The 19,753-nt window shown below is 38.4% G+C and overlaps 1 protein-coding gene across 1 annotated transcript in view; it reads right to left on the bottom strand.

The window, feature by feature from the left end:
• Positions 1-19,753, bottom strand: part of ZNF106 (zinc finger protein 106) — a 60,616-nt gene that overhangs the window by 22,136 nt on the left and 18,727 nt on the right. Inside the window, exons 3-10 of the mRNA XM_081095650.1 lie at positions 18,665-18,726; positions 12,460-12,660; positions 7,426-9,543; positions 5,278-5,905; positions 3,977-4,046; positions 2,091-2,245; positions 1,946-2,006; positions 1,162-1,479 (exon numbers count right to left, since the gene is read on the bottom strand). Of these exons, the coding sequence (XP_080951776.1) occupies positions 1,162-1,479; positions 1,946-2,006; positions 2,091-2,245; positions 3,977-4,046; positions 5,278-5,905; positions 7,426-9,543; positions 12,460-12,660; positions 18,665-18,726 (3,613 nt within the window). The remainder of the gene's footprint in view (positions 1-1,161; positions 1,480-1,945; positions 2,007-2,090; positions 2,246-3,976; positions 4,047-5,277; positions 5,906-7,425; positions 9,544-12,459; positions 12,661-18,664; positions 18,727-19,753) is intronic.

Raw genomic sequence — 19,753 nt, 5'->3', positions numbered from 1 at the left:
TTGGTGCATGGGATGACGTTCAACCAAGCACACCAGCCAGGACAACATAAACTAGTTTTACAATCAGAAAAAAAAAAAATCTACTTAAAGTTGCTTTTTAAAAATTAGTTTAAAAGATCACTATATTTCTTATTACTAGTTTTTTGGGGTTTTTTTATTTTTTATTTTTTTAAAATATATTTTATTGATTTTTTACAGAGTGGAAGGGAGAGGGATAGAGAGTTAGAAACATCGATAAAAGAGAAACATTGACCAGCTGCCTCCTGCACACCTCCTACTGGAGATGTGCCTGCAACCAAGGTATATGCCCTTGACCGGAATGGAACCTGGGACCCTTCAGTCCGCAGGCCGACGCTCTATCCACCGAGCCAAACCGGTTTTGGCCTTATTCCTAGTTTTTTAAAGAAAACACTAAATATCATCCATATAAAAGTAACAAAATTCAATATGAAAGACAATATACATTTGATACAGATATCTAAATTAGTGTTGCAACAGGTAGAGAAATAGAATAATTCTTCAGAATTTTTATTTTGGCTTAAGAAATCACACAATGCCAGTTTGTTTACTTTTTACTTAACTATTAATACAGCACCACTGTGGTTACACAAACTTCAAGTAATACTGTAAGTTGCTCAGAAGTTATTTTCAAATGGTAACCAAGTGAGTGTTATTTTAGGTAAATACTGAAACTAAAAACCTTGGCTATTTCTCAAAACCATTCAAGTTCCTATTAGATGATTCTAAACCCCGGAGCCCCCTCTACCTTTCATCATGGCTACCAGGTTTCCCAGGTTTATATTAACCTGGCTTGTACTTTAAGTGATAAAGACAATCAAGTGCTAAGAAATTCAGAGAAAATATCTTATCTGACTGAACAACATCAACCTTATTTATCACCCCAGAACTAAATAATTCTGCACCCATCCAATAAATGGAACCTTTTAGGTGCTAATACAAAATCAAGTAAGTAATTCTATATTAGAGAAAATTAAGGAAAAGTTATTGATATTTAAATAATTATCCTGAATGAAGAAAACCTTAAGAAAAATTAATTGTATTAACTTCAGTTTAATGAACAAGTATAACTTTACATCACTGATATAAAATTGCCCATTACAGGGTTGCCCTTAACTCAGAGAAAAATTTACACACTATTACCTTGCAGCAATTCCTTGGACACACTGCAAGGAGACCCTTGTGACACAGCATTCACATTACCTTCTTGTTCAGAAGACATAGGTTCTTGTTTAATCTGAATCGATGAGTCCGGAGCAGGAACACTGCCATGGGCTTGGAAAGTAGGAGATGTGGGTACTTGGCAAGGGACTCCTGTGGATGATGGAGGCTCCAGAAAAACTGGGAAGAAGGGAGTAGGCAGCAGCGTGGCATCAGCAGATGTTTGAGATCTACTGCTCCTCTGTTCTCGCGGAAGGCTACAGGGAACCTGGTATGGGCGTTCAGCAGGTTCATATGTTTCTGAAACGGAATACATATATACAAAAGCAAAAATGTTATCTGAAAAGTCACTTGTTTCTTAGCCAATATGTATTTTTAAAGATCATACAAGAATTTAAAGACTCTCCTAATTCTTCCAAATAGACTGTCATATATCTACAAAACCATCAAGGATACAGACAGAATAGGCATTAATAATCTAATTTTTCAGATTTTAGGTGACTTATCCAAGGTCATATAGATACTAATAGAAGAGCCAAGATTTGAACGCAGGTGTTTTGATTCCTAACCCAAGGCTCCTTCTATAATATACTGTCTCAATTGCTAAGCATTTTAAGGATGGATGTACAGTCTTACAGGCCTTTCCATAGGAGAATGAAACCAAAGAGACATGAGAGAAATCGTATGATTTTTTTTAATGACTATTTCAATTCCCCTCTAAAGAGAAAAAAAAAAAAAAAAGTTACAGAGGGCCCAATCCGAATACCTTGCAATCCCTGTAGAATTTGTATTCTATGGGTCCTCAGTGCACTCATCTCCATAGTTATCTAAAAATAAAGTATTTTGTCATGAATTTTCAAATCCTATTTCAGAGATTATCCATTTTCATTAAATGTTCCACCTGCTGTTACCTGCTGCTTAAGCATAAGAAGCCTCTGAACTTCCACATAAGCTGTCTGAAGTGCTGCCCGGGCTTGCAGAAGGTTGTTATCCATGCACTGCAACGACTTGCTTAGTTCTTCCTCCCTTAAAGAAATACTCAGCAGCTGGTCGACCTGCGAACGTTCTGCCAGAAGAAACCATAGGCTTGTTTAGTAATGGAGACTCCTCTTCAATATTTATTTACTAATACAGCTCCTCAGAACATGGAACTACATCAGTATCTAGGATAAGCCTTTATTTCTCCCAATAGGTACCACAGACTCATTGAATCTCACAAATCATATAGTCAAGTCAGTTGCTGTCAGAGCTGGAAACCAAAAGTGAGAATTGGTAAGATGAAGGTGCCTCCAAGGTTCAGGAGTACCACCAGGTGGTACCATCTTACCTAACAACCATTTTCCACCACTACCCTTCGTGAAATCTCTGTCCCAAGCAAATCCACTGTTGCAGTTTCCTTTATCTACCACCCTCTTCACCCCGGGCTTTGCTTAGATTGGACCCCAGATCTGTTCTGCTTGCACTCTCCTCCCAATCCACATTTTTCTAGTCTGTTAGTTGCATAGTTATGTTTATTAGAGAAATCTGCCTGAAGGAGCTGTAGCAAACTTTTCCATTACTACAGCAGAAAATCAAACTTTTTAGTTACTTTAAATAAAATGTTCTACTATATGTATAGTGGGGCCTTGACTTACGAGTGTCCCGACTAAGGAGTTTTTTGAGATACCAGCTGACTCTCGGCGGATTTTTTGCATTGAGTTGATAGAGTAATTTGAGTTAACGAGCTCCTTAACGAGCTCGGTCTCGGAACGAATTAAACTCGTAAGTCAAGGCCCCATTGTATATATTTGTCACCTTTGTTTGTCTCTTCCCCATTCAATATGCCAGGACCTCTTTCCTAAACCAGACTCACATACCTAACTACCAACTTGATATCTCTACCTAGGTGTCTATAAGGTCCTTTTTAAAAATAAATAAATAAAATATGTTTTTATTGATTTCAGAGAGAGGAAGGGAGGAGAGACGGAAACATCAATGATGAGAGAATCATTCATGGGCTGTCTCCTGCACGCCCCCTACTGGAATCGAGCTGGCAATCTGGGCAGGTGTCCTGACTGAGAATCGAACTGTAACCACTGAGCTACACCAGCCGGGCTCTGAGGTCCTTTAACTCAAGGGATCCAAAAGGGAACTCATCATCTTCCTCTATTCTTAACCTGCTCCTCATGGAGTTTCCTAGCTCTACAAATGATGTCACCATCCACACAGTTGCCCCAACTAGAAACTGGGGTCATCCTTGACTCCTACCTTACACATCACTTCCAATCACCCAAGGCTCTTTCAATCACTTCCCGCACTAGCTCTCATACTGGATCAGGGTTGGAGTCAGTGTAAAGCAAGCGCTGAAGAAGCATACCAGTCAGTGAGCCACCTTAAAAACTTCTCTCCTCAATTCACACGAGAAAAGCAACCAAGATTCATAAAAAATGGAGACTGAAAGAAATGGATAAATGACCAAAATGGACAAAAATTTACTGAAGGCCTGTTCCTCTTCATCCCATTGAAAAGGCCCAATGAGACTTTCTGTTTTTATATTGGACTCAATTTGTCCAAGATATATATTAACTTTAGCTTACAGGTATATGTGGCATCATGTATTTCTCCTACAGATGCAACTGTATGTTATGTATATAGTAGAAAATCAAACTTTTCCATGCACTAAGACAACAAAAATGTAAAAAATAATAATAAATAGGCGATCAGTGTTTGAAAACCACAAACTATACTATGTGAAGTTGTAAAAAGGTTGAACTGCTAAAAGAACAATTTCCTTCTGCCAGAATATTCTGCACTATACCTTTCTTTCCTTTAATTTTCCTTCTTTTATTTTTTCTCTCAAGACTTGGGAGTTCAGGAGAAGATCCATCCTGAGGAAATACAGAAAATTGAATAATATTAAATATATACTGGCCATTATCCAGACGGGGAAAAAAAGAATTAGTTCTGAGATAGTTATACAATATTCTTTATTATTTTTACCATCATTGACAGGACAGTAATAGAAGTATCCTGTACAGGATATGAACTACAATATTAGCTGAATAAACATATACCTGATCTTTTTTAAATCTGAGGTCAAGCACCTTTACAGCACTCTAGAGGCAGTGAAGCCCACAGGGCAGGGGAAAGCATTTCACTCCCCGGCAGAGCAAGACCGGGAAGCATGGACACAACCAGTGACGCATCTATCCGATTTCATCGTGGCAGCTTCTACTTTAAAGTTCAGATTAAAATATTCACAATGAAAAGCTAAACAGTCTATTGAGACAAGCCCTAAGATATTGGCTTTGTCATAGAACAATCTCTCACCCAACTACAGTATCTAGCTCAAAGGGGGGCAGAGCTGGAATGTGAATCCAGGCCTACAGCCCAAGCCCTTATTCGCTCTGTTATATTATACTGCCTCAGTATTAAAGGAAATAGCCCATTTTCTCACAGTGCTAGATTCCAGACTGTATTACCGTCACAATTCTTTCTTTTCAGAAAGGGTTTCTGAAAGGGTTAAGCAGTATTAGCAACAGAGATGCCAGAACAGAAGTGGTGTCAGTGAAGGAACGGATTCTGAAAGGCCATGCTGGATGAATGAAGTACGAAAGATAGAGTAACGGAGACTACAAATATTTCTAAGACTATGCTCATATAGATGCACTCTATTAGCATTAAAACTTGGTGTTAAGCCTAAAACTCCTAGATCCAACAAGCCTGCATGCCCTCCGAAGGCAACACTAGAGTGCCTTTCTTCAGCAGCTGTACAGAATGCATCATGGAAACAGATAAAGTTACAGCTGAAGATGTGGCTTACTCCTTGTCAGGTGATAGAAAAATGATTGGCTTGATGACTAATTTTAGAGATGACTTCATATTTTCCTAGTACTGTACAATCATATTCAATTACATCAAAGTTAGTAGAATTACTCAGTGAAAGAAACCAGTAGAATAATCTGAAAGCAAGAGTAAGAACCTCACAAGTCTTCTAGGCCAGAGTTGGCAGAACCACAACCCTGGACACCCAAGAAAAATTAAACCGTTAAATCTTTCTTACAACATCCAAGTCACCACATAAAATGTTCTACAAAAGGCACAGAGAATCATACTCACTCCAGTGGCTCTTCGTTTCTTTCTAATGTTCTGACCGTCATTTTGTTCAGCACCAGAGGTACAGCTACTATCTGTGCCTGCATCTGCCAAATTAGAGCCTGCAAGAGCTGAGGATGCACATGATGTTAAAGAGTTCCCTTCTCCATTACTCTCCTTGGCATTCGGATTCTCTGAAGGTGGTCCAGAACTCTCCTGGCTGTTTAGGTCTTTTGTCAAATGAATCAAAGATTTTGCACAGTCAGAAAGTAACTGTGCACTGTGCCGCCTTCGAGGAGCATTTTCAGCCCTTTCACCTGTTCTGAGGGAGGCAGCCAGAGGTGTCACTTCCTGCTTAAGGCCCACGGTTGTTTTTGGACTCTGTGCAGCCCTCGATGAGTTACTAGGTGAAAAAATCTGCTGGGGCTCATTTTCTTTGCCTGCACTTTCCTCACTGAAGAAGCTATACGCAGGAGCCCTGTCCATGATCACACTGCTCTCAGAAAGGCTTCGTTTCCTTGCCAATCCAGGAGATGAAGAAATGGACACATCTTCCCACTGGAATCCTTCTAGATTGGACAGATCAGGCTCCTCATCCAAATCCAAGACCTCTTGTTCATTTTGAACTAGAGGCACCATTTCTATGCCAAACCTTAAGAAAGAAAGAAAAAGATCATAAATCCAACGTGGTTGAGAGAAGGGAGCACCACTTCACGTTCCAGCCTCTGCTATGCACTGAAATGACAAACATAAATAAGATGGTTCGGCCCGCGAGGAGCTCAGTCTGAGAGCTTTACGTAAATAACCACAGTATGAGTTTTGTATTATAAGTACTGTAAAGCAAGACACAGAGAGAAGTATGTCTAAATTAGCAATTGTTACTAAATTAGAGATTAGCATACAGCGATGAGAATATGAGAAAGTAAAAATTGAGGTTTTTATTTCATATGGAGCTTGAAACCAACAAGTACATAATTTTAATAACAAACCAAAACAAACAGAAATGTCTATTAAGCATTCACAAATGTCAGACATTATACTAAGAACTTCATATTTGTTTTTTGTTGTTGAATGTCTTACTGATTTTTTAGAGAGAGGAGGAGGAGGAAGGAGTGAGAGAAACATCAATGTGAGAAATATCAATCAGTTGCCTTCTGTATACACCCCGACTGGGTATGTGCCCTGACAGGAAATTGAACTGTGCACAGGATGATGCTCAACCAACTGAGCCACACCGGCCAGGGCAGAGCTTTATATCTGTAAGATCAAGTTATGGGAAAGGAAAAGGGGGTACAATAAATACATTACTTCAATAAGGATAGAAATTTAAAGTGGGAGAGCTATATAACTGTAATCAGCAGGGTGATGTTCAAGTAGCAAATCTGTGTTGAATGCTGCTTTACCATTCAGAAAGTTTCGTACCTCAACACCAGATGATTAGCCAAATTATTACACAAGTACTTAAGAGAGAATACTTTGTGATCACACTTATAATGCCCAGAGTAAATACAAGAGGGTAAAGATTCTAAGTAAAAGAGAATGAGAACCGTAAACTTAAAGTAGCATCACTCAATGAAGATCTATAGATAAGAATCAGATTTATATATTTTTTTATGCTGTTACTTTCTGGCCCCTAAAACCAAAGTGCGGAATTTCTGATTTTTTTTTTTTTTTTTTTTACTATGTCCCCATATCATTTCTCAGAAGTAGTGTTCTTCTTTTTAACCTGAATTTCCTGCTGGGAAACACTTTATTCCATTTGTTATAGAGTAGCAGTCACTCTCTGATAATTAAACCCAACATTTACAACACATTTTAAAAAATTGATTATTAGAGGAAGGGAGGGGGGGAGGAAAGAAGAGGGAGGGGGAGAGAAAGAGAGAGAAGAGAGAGAGAGAGAGAGAGAGAGAGAGAGAGAGAGAGAGAGAGAGACAGACATTGATTTGTTGTTCCACTTATTTATGCCTTCATTGGTTGATTCTTATATGTGCCCTGACCAGAGATTGAACCCACAACTTTGGTGTATCAGAACGACGCTCTAATCAACTGAGCTACCAGGCCAGGGCACACTTATTTTTTGCAAACATTTAATTAAATGTAACAAGAATTCTTCTCCTGACCTGGGTCAAAGGGTAAACTTGGAGAGAAACGGACACTGAAAGCAGCACATACCTGGGTAAGCCTTTGCCTAGCTCCTGCTTTTTCTTGGTTACTTGCTGAATGACCTGCTCCCAGTTGACATTTCTCCGAGATGCATTTAGAATCTGCCGGAGAGTTGGCTTGAGCCCAGATTCCTTCTCCGTGTCGCTCTTTCGATGGCCACTAATGTTGCGAATGCGGCGAGCACTATTGAGGTTTGGCTCAGGAAGGTGTGCTCCAGTTTTGCTCTTCAAACTAATGTGCCGGGTGAGATCTCTTTGGAGCGACGCAGGAAAGCCAAGCTTACTTAGTTCAGGCAGGAGAAGGCCTGAGGGCTGAGTTATATCACTCTTTTGAAGCTCTGCGTCCAAGCTCGTGCTCTCAAAGCCCTCTGTTTCATAAGATACACGAGACTTAACAGACTCATCAACCTGTCCATCTTCTAGAGAGGCTTTTAAGTCCAGTAGTAAGCCAGAGTGTGGACTGGCTACAGATGTCATTTGTAACTCAGATTCTTTCTGGTGAACTACTGACTCGCATGGGGAAGTGGATAGTTTTCTCGGTGTTTTCAGGTTGTGGTGCTCTCCCTCTTTCTCGTCAGCATTTTGGGTGCTGCAGGATAAGACTTCGGTAGTTGCAGAATCCAGGGTTCCAATTTTTGTTCCATGCTTTTCCACGTCAGATATTTCTCCATCACTCTCATCTTCTAATGAGTGTACTTGAAACTCAATCTTCAAAGATCCTTTTTCAGACTCTTCTACATTCCTACTTGCTTTGTCATAGTTCCTGGTCCTTTTAGAAGTGCTAAGAAGTGGATCTTGCAATGACTCATGAAACTGTAGCACCTCTTTGGCTTTTTGTAGTGTATCACTTAAATTTTCATCAGATTCCCTCTGAGTGCCAAATCTACTTTTATTCCCTTTTAAAACACGAGGACATGAACTTTGCAATTTGGACCTGTAAGAAGAGCCATGATTGTCTTCCCCCTTGTGTTTGTTTAAGGAATTTGAATGTTTTCCAGGAAAAAAAGAATTCGCTTTGGTGTTTTTTGAGGGATTCTTTGAATCTTGCTTTTGAGGGACTGATTTAGTGACTGGAATTGGAAGAAGTGGGGATTTTAATGATGGCATCTTATTTAAGTTATACGCTTGCTCAGAAGTGGCTTTGTGATTAAGAGATCCAGTATGTGTTTCTTTTTGTGTTTTCAATGTTGGGGAATTATTTGTTTCATCAATTTGGGATGCTTGTGTTCCTTGGATTAAAGTAAAATCAAACAAAGGCTTATCTATCATTTCTGACTTGTTCCCAGTAACGTCTTTCATTCCTGATTGTAAATCCAGAGCCTTCTGGGACGGGTAAGGAGTCCAGCGATGGTGCTTTTCCCTTGCGACACTGCCGTTCTTCCCACCAATTTTGGAAGCTATGGTCTCTGTCTGCTTAGCGGTTTGGCTTTCCGGCTGCTCAAAATTAAAGTCAAATAAGATTTGTGAAGAAAATTTATCACTTGTATATCCTTTAGAAGGACCTCTGTATGTGGCAACTGTACTAACTTTGTCATTTTCTTGCCGCTGCCATTTATATCTCTCTTGATTGTATTTGTTTGACTTGGATTTCTTGTTCCATGGCTTAGCCATGTCTTCCATTTGACAGTTAGAATTTCTGTTTCTGCCTGGTTGAAATTTGTCTCCAGGACTACTGTAATTCCAACTATTTGTACTGCGTACATTGGATTTCCAGTTTCCGTTACTGCTGTTCACATGCCAACTGGAAAAGCCACCTGTTCCTTCAGAATGCCAGCTGGAATTCCTTCCTGTACCATTGTGATTCCAATCTACTGTGCCATTATTTGAATGCCAACCACCTCCAGAATTACTATGGTTATGAAACCAAGTTGAGGAGCCTCCTGCAACACCCTTATGCCACCCTCTTGGTCCAGCACCATTCCTCAAAGAATGTGCAAAGTTGTTTTTCCTCGTATTACTAAAGCCATCTTTCTCCCACTTCCAATCCCGCTGAGGAGGTCCCCGATGGTGCCATGCTGGCTGGCTGTAGCTTTCTCTGTCTTGGTAAGGAATTCTGTCTTCTCGTCTCCGCTGGAGCTGCCTGTCATCAGATTTTATTTCTTGGCTGCCACTGGAAGGTTCATCTTGTCTGAAAGAAAAAGTTTTTCATTACTGATTTAAAGGAATTCTTTTACTTCCTTTCAAGGCATAACCCACCAAACTTCCCCTCAACCTCCCTCCCCTGTTACTTAGACTATTTTATAATATAGAGTCCATTTTTATTTTTATTTTTAATTTTTTTTAAATATATTTTATTGATCGTCTACAGAGAGGAAGAGAGTAGACAGAGAGCTAGAAACATCGATGAGAGAGAAACATCAATCAGCTGCCCCCTGCACATCTCCTACTGGGGATGTGCCCGCAACCCAGGCACACGCCCCTGACCAGAATCGAACCCAGGACCCTTCAGTCCGCAGGCCGACGCTCCATCCACTGAGCCAAACCGGTTTCGGCCATTCTGATTTTTAATAGTAGTTGCTGGTCAGGGCCAGCATTTTGAAAATAAAAACAATTATATTTTGCAGCTATGGTTAGTTATCATAATTAATACAATTTAAGTTCAGCTGGTCTTAATATTATTATTTCTCCAGTTGTTGGTTCTTTCTGGAAAAAAACCAGTTTCTTAACCTATTTTAAATGGCAAGATTTTACTATGCATAACCATGTTCATTAATAAATACTTTATGCCCTAACCGGTTTGGCTCAGTGGATAGAGCATTGGCCTGAGGACTCAAGGGTCCCAGGTTCAATTCCAGCCAAGGGCATGTACCTTGGTTGCGGGCACAATCCCGGTGGGGAGTGTGCAGGGGACAGCTGATCAATGTTTCTCTCTCATCGATGTTTCTAACTCTCTATCCCTCTCCCTTCCTCTCTGTAAAAAATCGATAAAATATATTTTAAAAAATAAAAAAATAAACACTTTACCAAGCACACATTCAATGACTGTTAGTGGAGAATGAAAACTTTTATGCACTGTTCCTATTCCTGAAGGGCTTACAACCTAGTTGACAAAATAAGGTCACAGAGTAAAATAGCACAAAACAAATAAGCAGCACCCACAATAAGTGCTATAAGGCATTCCATGTCCTAGAGGTTTTTATAAAGAAGCTACAGCTGTATGAACTATTCATGTTAGTCAAGAAGCCCACAGAAATGGAATTAAATTTAAGGAAACATCACAGGAATATGTATAAAATTATATCCTCTACAAACTTCCTATGGTATGCCTAGCATAGTACTTAGCATATGGAAGGTGCTCAAAAAATTGAGTAATACTAGATAAAATTTACTGAGTACCTACTAATTGTCAGGCATTTAATTTTCACAACTCTGAAACAAACACTCTTATTATTCCTACTTTTTAGCTGAGGAAACTGAGGATTGGAGAAGTAACTTGTCCAGAATAGCACAGAGAGTAAGTGGTATTACAGAGATTTGGACCTTGGCAGTCTGACTCTAGAGTCTCCACTCAGCCACCAGGCCTTGATAGAATGAATATCCCAAAACAAAGTTTCTGTAGTTGGGTCACCTGTTCTGAACTTGACATGAATCTTAAACTCAGTACTGACTTTATTTTTTTTAAATATATTTTTATTGATTTCAGAAAGGAAGAGAGATGGAGAGACAGTAACATCAATGATGAGAGAGAATCATTGATCAGCTGCCTCCTGCACATACCCAAGTGGGGATCGAGCCCGCAACCCGGGCATGTGCCGGGAATCCAACTGTGACCTCCTGGTTCATAGGTCAACACACAACCGATGAGCCATGTAGGCCAGGCTCAGCACAGACTTTAATTGGCTCTAAAGGCTTCTAATGTCTTCGAGATTAGAAGTTAACTATAATAATTAGAAGTTACCTCTAACATGAGTTTACTGAGAAGCTCTTTTACCCTCTGACATAATGTTTAATCATTTACACAGATAAGCTAACAATGGCACAAGAGTGTAATAACCAAAATAGAAGTTAGTCTCCTAGAGGCTCTATGAACACCATAAAACAAGAGTAAAGGACAGCTACTTCACTACACTGAAAGTAGTGAGAATGTCATTTGAAGGACTGAACAATTAAAGAACCAAGTTGCCACTGACATTTTAAAACTAAGAAAGTCTCCTTCAAGGACTTGTTCAAAAAGCATTTAGCATGTAGAGTAAAAATTACGTTCTTTTTATATTCAAACCTCTAACTAAAAATGAAAGGTAGACCAGATATAACTAGTACTCAAGAAGGATCTCTAAAATCTTATTTTAGAATTTTAAATGTTTCTCATCATGCCCTAGGACTTGCAAAATAACCCCACCTCATAACTGGTTCTCTCTTTTACTCATATCTGAAAATTTCTGCTTCAATAATTAAAGTATTTAGACCACAAGTCAGCAATTTTAAAATACAACAAACAGCCTAATACATTAACATAGATGTAGGTATGAAATTATGTAGTACAAGCAGGAAAACTTATACTGCTGAAATGATCTTGTCAAATTTAAAAGATAAATTTATTCAATAAATATTTACTAAAGCACTTAAACATGAAAACATAAATCAAATATGGCAGAAGCACCATGTTAATTCAATTAGGCAAAACAGTTTTTCCTAAGGGATACAATAAGAATATTATATAAAATAGTCATATGAAGCTTATATACTAATACTTTTTCTACAAGAAAATTTGGGTATCAAATAAAAATAATTTTTAATAACCAAAAACTTTGGAACTAATAAAAATAGTCCTACACAGAGTTATCAACATGGTAAAAATTTGAGATATGTAGCAGCAATAGCTAGCTTTATTAGGAACGACACTGAGGGTTTTTTTAAGCAGACAGTACAGTAGTTCAAGAAAGGATTCCACTGCCCTTTTATGTGTAAGACAGCAACTTCGAGCTAGACTTTACAACTAAGATAAGATTGAATGCTATAGGCTGACAAGTATGGAAATGGAAAACGTATTCTCTACTATGCTGTTTCAGATAAGCTTTTTAAAAAAATCAAAATCATTACTCACCGACTTTGTTCTTTTCTTTGCTTTATTAACTGGACGAGTTCCTTGTCAAAATAATCTTCTTCTTCTTCTTCTCCCTTTCCATCATCTTCTCTTTCCTGGGCATCAATGTTATCTTTGTGCAACTGGCCAGAAATATGCTTTGCATATGCGGAAAGACCCACTTCTGTGACCCCGCACACCCGGCACTCATGACTGCTGTCCCTAGGGAAAGAGGGAGATGAGGGGCATTCAATTCTCCCCACTGGCATGGCACACTCACCAGATCTGCTATAGTTTCCTCTGAAAGACACCGCACACTTTGGCACAGTGGAAAATTAGTGCTAATCAATTTCAATAGGCCTTTCATCCCTTTTAATGAGTTTGTTCATAGTTTACTTTTTTAATGAATTTAAGATTCTTTTCCAGCAATCAAGAGGCAGTACACTTCAGAATAATGTCGTTTAGGAGGAGAAATCTTCTTGAATTGCTGTACTTAAAATCTTGCCAGAGGAAACATGGTGAAAGGGGAGGCAGGGTAGGGGGCTCAGAGCAAACAGAAGTTGCTCTAGAGCACACCCATGGTGCCAGCTGCACTCAGGAAGCCTGGTGACAGCACTTCCATTTAATATCTGGCTCAAGAACTTTCTCCCAGTGAAAGTGAAGGGGTGGAGAAAAGAGTAGGCAGCAGAGCCAATCCCAACTGGGTAACTAAATCGAACAGCTGGAGCTCTGCCTGGAATGTGAAGATTCCGGACCCAGGGCAAATGACCAGAGTAGTCTCAGCAAACTTTTTTGGTCTGAGTGATACATGTGATCTACATTCTGCATCAGAAGGGCTTATTTTAAAGGGAATGGAAAGCATTTCAGTTGTAGGAAGTCAACAGCTGTGCTAGGCAAATGGTTTTTCTCAAGTTTCAGAATATGCTACAGTTTAGAGAGAAGCAAAACCAAGTTCTTAGTTAAGAAATTGATTGAGCCGAAACCGGTTTGGCTCAGTGGATAGAGCGTCGGCTTGCGGACTGAAAGGTCCCAGGTTCGATTCCGGTCAAGGGCATGTACCTGGGTTGCGGGCACATCCCCAGGAGGAGATGTGCGGGAGGCGGCTGATCGATGTTTCTCTCTCATCGATGTTTCTAACTCTCTATCTCTCTCCCTTTCTCTCTGTAAAATATCAATAAAATATATTTAAAAAAAAAAAAAAAGAAATTGATTGAGCAGACTTTTACTTTACACACTCAGTGGTAAAGCTCATCCTTGGCCAGTTCAAGAAGCTGTAGGAGACGAGTAATTTAACTGCTTTTTTAGCGTCCTGAAATCCCTTGATGGTTCAGCTGTCTATGTGGTCATTAAGAAACAACTCAACTCTTAGCATTTGTCTTGGGGTTACACTAGTGATACTTTTGCATTTCCTATACCGATCTATTAAAAACAAAACAACTCAACACAGAAGACATGCTGTCTTGGATAAAACAGACTCTATATATATATACACGATTCCATCTTCCCCTCACATACATCCATCAAGACATGGCAGAATTCATATCAATAAACCAGAAGAGACCTTCAAGACTGAGTACTTCATTTACTAGTTACAAATCACCTGAACATTCATTTAAAAAAAAAAAAAAGGCAGCTTATTGAGCAACTACTAAATTCTAGGCACCATGCTAAGGAGATGACTACAAGTTGTCTAGGGTAACAAAATATAAACAAAAAATGCCCACTATGCCCAGTAAATTTAAAAACAAAGAACACACTATTATTTTACTTGGCAAGAATCATAGAAAATGCCTCAGAAAAATGGGGAAAATTCAGTTTTTTGGGCTGTGTAATCTTAAATGCTCTGGATAAATATAGTTTTTGACATTAAGATTCATTTTAATAAGTTCTAACCAGGTTCCCTGAAAATATCATTACCTGATTACCTTAAATATTAATAATTCCTTCTAATCCTCAAGAAACTTTAATACACTGTTTTCACGAGTTTTCCACCTCATTTATATACTTAGAGAAGAATAATCCTCAACTTTCTCCAATTTATCAGGGATAGCCATACTCTTCTCTCATGCAATTAAAATTAAGGTAGCTTTCCAAGTGAATGTTAACTTGTAACAGAAAACAAGCCTTTTCTCACAGCAACACAGAAATAAGTTTAAAATATATAAATATAAATCAACCCAAATGGCAGCATCAGAAGTCTCTGAAGACTGTAACTAACATAGCATACATAGTTTATATTATAATAAAAATTTAAATCAACTGAATTTTCTGGTTAAAAAATATTTTTGGTTTTAAACTCTCTAAAATTATGGAACGTGTTCTAGTCTACTTTTCTATCTAAAAGCTTACAGAATGCTAACCTGTATATTGCAGTACCAAGAACATCATTCTAAAAGGTATTCTTAAGTAAAATCCCTGATTTTATCCTTACTTTAAAATGCAGACAATTTTCCTCAGGTCCAAACTATCAAAATCCCTCCCTCTCGCTTTAAAGACATAATTGGAAGGCCACACTGACTTTTTAAAATATTAAGGAATGTAGTGTAAAGTAGGCAGTATTTAACTCTGTTAAAAAATAAACATTCATTTTCATAAACCCACACACTTTGCAATCTCCAAAGCACAAGCATATGTTGGACATGTAATAGACACTTAAACACAGATTTTTAAAACATTTCTGCTTTCCTTGCAAAAACTAATGATTAACCATGGTTCCAAAGTTATTCGATAGAAAAACACCTTAAGAGATCCTGCCCAGAAGGGTACAGGCAACATAAAAATTAACAATGGAAACAACTGATCAAAAACCAGAAATCCCTAACATTTTTCTTATAAATAAAATCTACTTTAAAGAACAGAGAGATAAGCTTTACAAGAAACATCAGAAAGAGAAAAGAGGATCCATATTTATCTATGAAAAGAACGGAGTAGGTCAACCACAAGTCTTAAAAATTAGAACATATCTGTGTCTGGAGACAAGCATATTCTATACACAATATGCACTCATGCTTCCATAGATGGTGCCTGGGAAAGCACATGTTTTAAAAAGTTAACAGCATTTTAAATAAAATCTTAATAATGAGACTTTTCAGTTCTTTATCAATAACCAGTTAAAATATTACTTTGTATAAATATGTAAAGTAATTCTTGGAAAAAAGTACTGCTTTACTTCTTGACTAATAAAGGCAAAAATTCTCCTCAGGGTGTGCAAAGGGCCAAAATTAGCTTCATCCTGTTACCACCCAATTTCCTCCCGTGTGTGAAAGGCAAAGCCTTAAGATATTCTAGCCATAAGCTTTTCTTTATTAAGCTTGCTCTAACTATACCACAACAGCTGGTTGATAAATAAAGGTTTGTGCCTTTTTAATAGCATCTACCCATAGAAACTACTTTCAGGCCACACATCTGAACAAGTATATTAGGAAAAAAATAAAGAAATGCTTCAGATGGCCACACTTATGAACCAAATAAGTTATTTAATTCTCAATCAAGCTGGCATTCAAAACCTAAAAAATACGCTCTTTACATTTTTTAACCAGATCACAACCAAAAGTTATAGTGATCTGTTCTATACTAATAAAAGGCTAATATGCTAATTAGAGTGGGCGTCTTCTGGATGTCCTTCCAGATAAAGCCGCAGCAGCTGCCTGAGGCTCAGGCAAGCCACGGTGGCTGCGAGGGCCAAGGCTCAGAAAGCCACAGCGGCCGGCAGTGGCAGCAGCAGAGGCGTGATGGGGGCATTGCCTTCCCCGCAGAGGGAGACCAGAGGCAGCAGGAGCGAGGGGGTGATGGGGGATGCCTTCCCCTGATCGGCCAGCCTCCTCCCGCAGAGGGAGGCCAGGCTGTCAGTAGGACATCTCCTGAGGGCTCCCAGACTGTGAGAGGGGGCAGGTGGATTGAGGGGTACCCTCAATTTTCGTGCACTGGGCCTCTAGTACAAATATAAAAATAAACAAGAAGCCATAACATCACGACATTCAGAGGGGGAAAAAAATCACAAAATGATGATAAAAAGAAAACTAAATACTAATTGATAACTATTTGTGTCTATGCATAAACTAATGGTAACTGCTTGACCCTACAGTAAATGCTCCAAGTAAGTAGATGACTTGAGATTTTGTTTGTTTTTTATAGTTTTGTCAGCTGTTTTTTCTTGCTATCTGCTTGCCTTCTCCCTTATAATTTGTTACAGGCCAGAAAACCATTATAACTTATTAGCATGGTATCTAAAAAATGAGTAAATAAGTATTAAAGTGCTCTCCTCTAAATAAAAAGAGTTTGGACGTTAAAGCGGACATTTATATTGTCAGCTCAGAGGCTTCTAATGCTTTCTCTTTAATTATTTGATTATGCTCCAAATAACAAAATGGTAGACAAAGTCTCCATGGCAGTTAAATTCTCCAGGGAGGAAGGAAAAACAAGTTACAGTAAAATACATATGTAGCCATGGTTAAGTTATGTTAGTAAGCCAAAATGTGTGTGTATAGCTAAATATAAATCTATGTATACACACAGAAAGAGGTTTGGATAGGATACACACCGAACTGTTGACTTTCTTCTAAGACAGCGATGGCAAACCTATGACACGCGAACTCATTTTTTTGGTTGATTTTTCTTTGTTAAGTGGCATTTAAATATATAAAATAAATATCAAAAATATAAATCTTTGTTTTACTGTGGTTGCAAATATCAAAAAATTTCTATATGTGACACGGCACCAGAGTTAAGTTAGGGTTTTTCAAAATGCTAACACGCCGAGCTCAAAAGGTTCGCCATCACTGTTCTAAGAGGAGAGTAGGAGTTAGGGCTTGAGAGAGGGAGGGAGGTGTTAGACGACTTCTACTTTTTTTACTTTTTATGATTCTGTATTCATTATGAACATGAATCTTAATCAAAATTTGTTTTTAAAATGTTTTAAATAGCTGATTAGTGATCTTTAATAGGCTTTAATCTACCAATAAAATCAACTTCTCTCCTAATGACTAGATTTATCGACCTCATTTGTTTTATTTTATAATATAGTCAGGTGGCAGGCGAATAGCCCAGAATAAGGTGAATTCCTGAAGGAAGTTTATTGGAAATGGGATTAAGTAATTAAGATAGTCTACACATAGTTGAAAGTTGACTATTTCATAGGTTCCCAATAACAATGAGTTAAAGATGACGTATGTATATTCAAGGTTATAAGGGCTCTCCAAACTAAATCAGAGTGAAAAGCTCATACTGCTGCTAAGACCTAACCTTCACACAGTAAGTGGAAAATTCCACTCATATGCTAAACAGCTGTTGAAAGTTTAATAACATATTAATTAGCTCACACAATCTAAAACCGTATTACTTACAATACATATAACTCCAAATGGCTTAGGCTGGCATCTGAACAAAGCTTGTAACTATTATGCATGGAATATATATATATATATATATATATATATAGCTAATATGCAGTGTCCCCTTGGGAGTTCAACCGGGAGTTCAACTGCTCACTATGACATATGCTGACCACCAGGGGGCGGTACGGAACGAAGGAAGTCCGAGGAAGGAAGCCCCAATTGGCCCTGATTGCCAGCCAGGCCTAGAAACCCTACCCGTGCATTTCGTGCACCGGGCCTCTAGTAAGATATAATTAATAGTTTTCAGTTCCCCAATGTTTCTGTTTCATATTGCCTTCAAATTTCAAATCCACAAAAGTCAAAACATCAAAAAACGAAACCATAGAAGAAAAAAATGACAATGGAATACACACATATGCTACATTTAATTTTTTAAAGGTGCTTACTTACTACATTTTCTTTCCTTAAACATCTCCAGCCTTACATCACAAAGCAGCACTATGATTTCTTACACTAATGAGATTTTGTACTATTTAGCAGACTTTGGACTTTTCAGACTATTCTAGCAACACTAAACGTTTATTGCATGCAATAAAATGTCCTAATTGCAAGGCTGGTGTGTAGGAATGACAAAGCTTGCTAGCTCATCCCAATACACCTTTGTTATAATCTACTTACTATAGCTGCTGAGAATTCTACACATTAGAGATGCACAAAAGATTTAATTTTTTTGAATGACAAAAAATCTATAGTACTTGTTATTAATCCTAAAAGGTAGTTCTATGCCATAAGATAATATTCTTTATGAAGGATAACTAAAATAGGCTGACAGGTCTCATCGTACTCAGCTCCCCCCACATTCAGAAGTTTATGGAAGACAGCGGTTCCCATACCTGCCCTTCAGGTTCTCAAGTTCCCTGTGATGCAACATGCTCCTCATGTGCTCGTCCATCTCCTTCAAAATTAAAGAAAGCAGATTAAAGGGGGATTGTGTTGTGGAAAAAAAAAATTCCTCTGTTCATGTTCAATCAACAATGGGGACTCAAGCTCCTAGTGTCATAAGTGTTTGTGGTTACTCTTCTCAATTCAATATTGTAAACAGTTCCTTATTAAATATTTCTTTAGCTATGTTCTATTTTCAAATAAAGGAATTTTAAAGAAAGGCCCATATAGCCAAACCGGTTTGGCTCAGTGGATAGAGTGGCGGCCTGCGGACTGAAGGGTTCCAGGTTCAATTCCGGTCAAGGGCATGTACCTTGGTTGCGGGCACATCCCCAGTAGGGGGCGTGCAGGAGGCAGCTGATCGATCTCTCTCATCGATGTTTCTAACTTTCTATCCCTCTCCCTTCTTCTCTGTAAAAAAATCAATAAAATATATATATTTTTTAAAAAAAAAGGCCCATATAGGTGGCTTTCTAAAAAGGTTAGAAAGTATATTGTTTTTTTTTGTTTTTTTTTTAAATATATTTTATTGATTTTTTACAGAGAGGAAGGGAGAGAGATAGAGAGTCAGAAACATCGATGAGAGAGAAACATCGATCAGCTGCCTCCTGCACATCTCCTACTGGGGATATGCCTGCAACCCAGGTACATGCCCTTGACCGGAATCGAACCTGGGACCTTTCAGTCCGCAAGCCGACGCTCTATCCACTGAGCCAAACCGGTTTCGGCATGTTTTTAGAAGACAAAAGCTTTATGAATACATTATGTGAGCCCAGCTGGTGTGGCACAGTGGATGAGCGTCAACCTATGAACCAGGAGATCACAAGTTTGATTCCTGGTCAAGGCACATACCTGGGTTGTGGGCTCGATCCCCAGTGTGGGGAGTGCAGGAGGCAGCTGATCAATGATTCTCTCATCATTGATGTTTCTATCTCTCTCTCCCTCCCCCTTCCTCTCTGAAATAAATTAAAAATATATATATTTTAAAAGAATAAATTACGTGGGTTAAATTCTATCCCAATATAAGGAATTCACTAAAG

Source organism: Myotis nattereri (genome assembly GCF_964212035.1).
Source record: "Myotis nattereri genome assembly, chromosome: 1".
Lineage (NCBI taxonomy): Eukaryota > Metazoa > Chordata > Mammalia > Chiroptera > Vespertilionidae > Myotis > Myotis nattereri.
This window is presented reverse-complemented; position numbering and strand designations above follow the sequence as displayed.